Here is a 5,336-nt window from a genome sequence, read left to right as displayed (position 1 = left end):
CCACGCCCGGGCACAGCCGATCAGCGCCCACGCCTTCCAGGGGGAACCTCTCCGGGAAGCCTGCTCCGTAACCAGAGATATTAAGCGGTAAATCTTGCAGCAAATGTGTCCTGCGATGTTATATGCACGAACACACACTCACACACACGTACACCACACACACACACACACACACAGGCACGCACCACGCCAAGCTGGTGGCGGTGGTTAATTCCTAATCAGAATGATGGACAGCAGAGACAGAACAATACAAACTAATGGCTGTGTTGCTGATCACTTTACCCCTTGATTAAAGACACCCAATTATGGCGCAGAACAGTGTCGTAATTATGTTCCTTAATCACATCCAGGAGGTTTAATTGCCTTAACGATGTGTTTCATTAAATGAATTTAGGTATTATAGTCGACAGTTTTCATACACAGTTGTTTTCAAATTAACATAATATTAGACATCGTCATGGAAATTGTTTTAATAATCATAATTAGACGCACCCAGCCTTTGTCTAGTAAATGCTGAGAGACGCTTCTCCTTGCGCCTGGGGGCTGATCTGCCCACCCTCTCTGGGCTGCCTTCCCACAGCTCCGTGGCACTTTACAGTTATGTTTCCTGAAAAGTTACAGGTTCTGATTAATCTTTTTTGATGGGAAGTGGAGCAGAAAATATTTATCCCCCTCCCCCGCCTGTGCTGCTGCCGTTGGGAGAGGCGGCTCCGCGGACACCCGGCGCCGGCCCCGGCCGCCCAAGGCGGGGGGGGGACCCGGCGGGGCCCCGGCTCTCGGCTCTGCCGGGACGCCCGGGCCGGGCCCAGCGCAGGGTGGGCAGCTTTGGGGAGCTGCCTGCTCCCTCTGCCCTCGGGTTTGGGGCAGGGTGGAGGGTCCACGAGGGGAGAGGCGGCTCCAAAACTTGGGGGGTAGGGAGGAGGAGGGGGGGGGGCGATCCTGCAGCGCACCCCGGGGCGCACCCAGCCCCGCGGGTCGGGCGTCGAGGGGGGTGCGTGGAGCCGCGGGACGGGAGAAATGCACGGCGGGGGAGAACTTCTCGCCCCCCTTCCCTGGGACACCATGAGCCGGGAGTGGGGTTGCGGGGGGGAGGGGTAGTGGTGTTGGGGAACATTCAGAGCAAGGCAAAGGAAAGGAAACTACTCGCCCCCCTCCCCCCGCCTCCTTAAATCTGGAGATACATGCTTAACAAAGCACAGCATAATACAAGCGTTTGTTCAAAATATTTTAATAAAGATTCTTTCCGACATAGATACACATACAAATGATCGTACATTGCTGTCATAATCTGATTGACCTATTTAATATATATCACTCTTTACACATCCGTGACCTGCCAACAGATCCATCATGGCTCCTATTTTGCCATCCAACCTGACAGTCCGAATTTGTATTATCTGCAAGTAGTGAAAAATAGCAGGACTCGTTTTTGAAAATAAAAAAAAAAAGAAGGAAAAACAAAATCTTGATTTACAAATGGCAGAGAGACAGCCACCCAACCATGCAAACTCAAACTGAAGGCTCACTTTGGGTAAATAGCTACTTCTTGCTTTTAATCTCTCATTTTTCTCCCCCCCAAAAAAACACCCGCCCACCCACCCCCACCAGAAAAAAAAGAAAAGAATGCCACGCGTTCTGTAAATCAGCCTAAAGTATTTTAAAGTATTTCAACTTAAATAATCATCCACAGTCAGAATAATTTACATACACATTAAAAGCGGTTTAAATTATACCTTTGAAAACACAGAGCCTGGGAAAACATTGGCTTGAAAAGTGTTCTTGTAGCAGCTATTGCTCTGATGCCTTGAAAAAGTAAATAGCTATTACCTGTTATAATGCAAAGAATACCCTTTCAAAAATCAGTTGGTTGAGCAATTAAGAATACACCTTTCCTGTAATTTTTGGACTGAAGCAATTTATTAAAGCTCAATTTAAATACAGGGATGATGCAACTTAAATTCCAGATGACCTTTCATAAACCTAAGCAGCTCGGGTACATCAACATTTCTGGTTATACGTTGTTGGCAAATAAACGTTTTAAACACTTGGCACACAGTTTAAGTTAATCCATAAACAGAATTTCAGAAGCATTTAAAGTAACTTCACATAAGACCCGTGACCTTAACACATGATAAATATTGTTGGCATGGAAGGGTCATTTAAAGAATAACAAATAAATAGCATGTCTTGTTTATACATCATTGCGAAGTGGAAAGAAACAAGGTGCACATAAATATTTCTTGTAAAAATGCGGTACTTTCAGCCACACGGAGTAGGGGGTTTGATCGGTTATTTTTTTGTCTTTTTTTTTAACTCCCTTGATTTTTTTTTAAATCACTCTCACCAAACTTTGCGCATTTTCACAGGATCAAAGTTTAGAGACGATAAAAAATACAAAGTCTTCCATAGCAATGGTCCAGTCTCTTTGTTTCTGCGAGTCGCTTAAATAATAAGTTTACATTTCAAGTTTGTTTCCTGGCTCAGAATAATAATAATACTGCTAATAATAATTAAAAAAAAATCTCTATGTTCAAGTGCCCTCTCTGATTTGTCCCATCCACCTCCGCGCCCTGGTCGCTACGGCCCCTTCCCCTCACCCGCTCCAGGACCGGGACCGGGGTGGGGGCCGCCCTCCGTTCCCCTCCCCGGCGCTAGCCCCGGCTCCCAGCCCGGCCTGCTGTTTCTCGGCCTCTCGTTTGTCCGGACGCGCAGCGGTCTCCCGGCGAGAGCGACCCCGCCCCAGCACCCCCCGGGCCGGGGCTTCCTCCCCGCCGCACCCCCTCCCCGCCGCCGCACGCACGCTGGCTCCCGCCACTGTCCCGTCTCGGCAAAACCCGAGGAGAGCGAGGCGAAGCGAGGCCGGGCGGAGGGAGGCGGGGGCCGGGCAGCGGTCAGTCCCTCTGCCGCCCCCGCGCCCCCCGGCCCGGGCCCGGGGCCGGCCCGCCGGCTGTCGCCGCTCCCCGGGGCCGCGGCGGCGGCGGGGGGCGGCAACGGCGGCGGCGCTTAAGGCTTCTCCGTGCACTGTTTGCAGAGGCTGGAGGAGACGCTGTTGAAGATGGCACATTTCTCTGGGCAGGAGGTGGCGGGGGGCAGCCCGGCGCTGAAGGGGTAGCCGGCCGCCTGCTCGTAGGCGCCGAGGGCGGGGTGCAGCGCGGCCGCCGCCGCCGCCGCCGCCGCGGCGGAGCTGGGCAGGGAGGCGGCCGAGATGGCCTGGCCCTGGTTGAGATAAGCCACCAGGCGCCGCATCTCCTCCAGAGCCTGCGCCTGCATCAGGATGTAGTTCTTGGCCAGGAGGAGCGTGGCGATCTTGGAGAGCTTCCGCACCGAGGGGCTGTGCGCGTAGGGGATGACCGCCCGCAGCTCGTCCAGCGCGTCGTTCAGGTCGTGCATCCGCCGCCGCTCCCGCGCGTTGATGTTGAGGCGCAGCGCCTTCTGCTCCTTGGACTTCTTGCTGCCGCCGTGCCCGTGGCTGTTGGAGCAGCCGCCCTCGGCCGCCTTCAGCCCCCCGCCTCCCCCCCCGCCGCCGCCGCCACCGCCCGCCGCCGGCGAAGCAACGCGCGGGTCCCCCCCCGGCGCCGCGCAGCACCAGCTCGCAGCGGCCGTCGCTGTCGTCGTCGGGGCTCTGCTCGCCGCCGCTGCTCTCGGCCACCGAGCTGCGGCTGGCGCTCTCGCCGTACTTGACGCAGACGGAGCCCGGCGGCAGCGCCAGCGGGTCGCCGCCGACGCCGGGCTGCAGCAGCGCCTCGGGCTCCGCCGCCTCGTAGCAGGCGAGCGGCGAGGGCTGGCGGTCGCGGGGGTGGGAGAGGTCGAGCCCCGGGGGCGAGCGGAAGGCGGACTCCATGCGCTTGGCCGAGGCGGCGAGGCTCTTGTGGAAGAGGTCCTCTTCTGCGGGCAGCCCCAGCGCCCGCTCCATCGGCGCCCCGCTCGCCTCCGCCTCCTCCGCCCCCCTCAGCTCCCGGCCCGCTGCTCCAAGGCTCCGCGCCTCGGCGGGCGGCTCCCCGGCGTCCCGCTGGCAGAAATCGCCTCCCGGCTCCCGCCGGGGCTGCGCCGTGCCCGGCGCTGCGGCTGCCCCTGTTCCGGCTCCGGCGGCGGCTCGGTCTGCGGCTCCGGCTCCGGTTGTGGCTCCGGCTGCGACTCCGGCTGTGGCTGTGGCTGCGGCTCCGGCTCGCCCTCAGCAGGCGCCGCGCTGGGGCATTGTGCGCTGCCAGCGGAGCCGCTTCCACCGTTTATCTTGCTTGGATTCACCTTCAAGAGATTTCCGGACCCATCAACCAGCAGCCGCCGCAGACGGGGGAGTCTTTTACATCATTATCTCTGAGAGTAGGTTATTATGAAGAAGACTCGCCTGTTGGGACAGAGCTTTCTACCCAATCAGGTTAACGTTTTAATTAATAGGATTAAAACGGTAACAAACAATCCCAGGCGCTATCTGGCCCTCAGTCTGAATAGTTTCATTTCCCAGGTCTGAAGACAGGCAGCAGCTAGAGCTTTATAAGAGGCGCCTGCTCCATTATTCTCCCTGCCATCTGTATACACAGCTTAACGCATATGTTTGCAAGACGTTGTGTCCTGTTAGTAACCCAACAACTGCCTTTAGCTTGACATGTGTGGCGACTTTCACTCATCAATGAGCACACTAAAAGCCCTACTTAGATCGAAGGATGTTCTTTGCCTTCTTCAGCAAATTACAGCCCTGCACTGCAGAAAAGCCCGTTTCAACGCTTCCCCTTCCGAGTGCTGCCAGCAGACTTCTGCTAACTTAGCCGTGGAGTCAGGAGTGACACCCTCTCCCCTCACCCCAGCCCACCCACCCCCTGGATTTACATTAACTTAAGGCCCCCTCCCACCCCCACCCGTCTTCGCGAAAAGCATCGCCTGGAAAAAAAAAAAAAAAACAACAAAACCCACGTTAAAAAACCGGACGAACCCGCATCACCGAGCCCACTCCTGCCCACCGCCAAAGTCCACCTTGGTTCTCGGGGAGGCGGATGGTCCCCAGCCCCCTCTCCTCCCCCTCCATCAAAGAGAGACCAAACTACGCGGAGGTTCCCTTCCTTCTCCCCTTAGCCGTTTTCAAGTAGCAGATTGCCGCTTTCGAGTGATTATCCCCCATGTCCCTATAAAAAATATAAAGCCCCATCCATTACCTTGAAAATGAACCGATCTGGGGAGAGGGGAGGGCGGGGTGGCAAAACCACCAAACTTTTTTTTTTTTTTTTTTTTTAAATCGTGATTTACCAACTCTCTGCAGCTCCCTCCCTCCGGCGAGCCTGGCTCGGCGGGAGCACCCCACGCCGCTCCCCAACACCGGGGTGCCGCCGCCGGTGTCAGGGCGA

At 56.3% G+C, this 5,336-nt stretch overlaps 1 protein-coding gene across 1 annotated transcript; it reads right to left on the bottom strand.

Annotated features, from left to right (window-relative positions):
- Positions 1 to 3,003: 3,003 nt before the first annotated feature.
- Positions 3,004 to 3,913, bottom strand: BHLHE22 (basic helix-loop-helix family member e22). Its single transcript, XM_068397107.1, is given in 2 exon segments — positions 3,004 to 3,570; positions 3,572 to 3,913. Coding segments are annotated over 2 exon segments (909 nt in total).
- Positions 3,914 to 5,336: the final 1,423 nt, after the last annotated feature.

Source organism: Nyctibius grandis, chromosome 3, assembly GCF_013368605.1.
Source record: "Nyctibius grandis isolate bNycGra1 chromosome 3, bNycGra1.pri, whole genome shotgun sequence".
Lineage (NCBI taxonomy): Eukaryota > Metazoa > Chordata > Aves > Nyctibiiformes > Nyctibiidae > Nyctibius > Nyctibius grandis.
The sequence above is the reverse complement of the archived record's forward strand: the minus strand, read 5'-3'. Positions and strand labels throughout refer to the sequence as shown.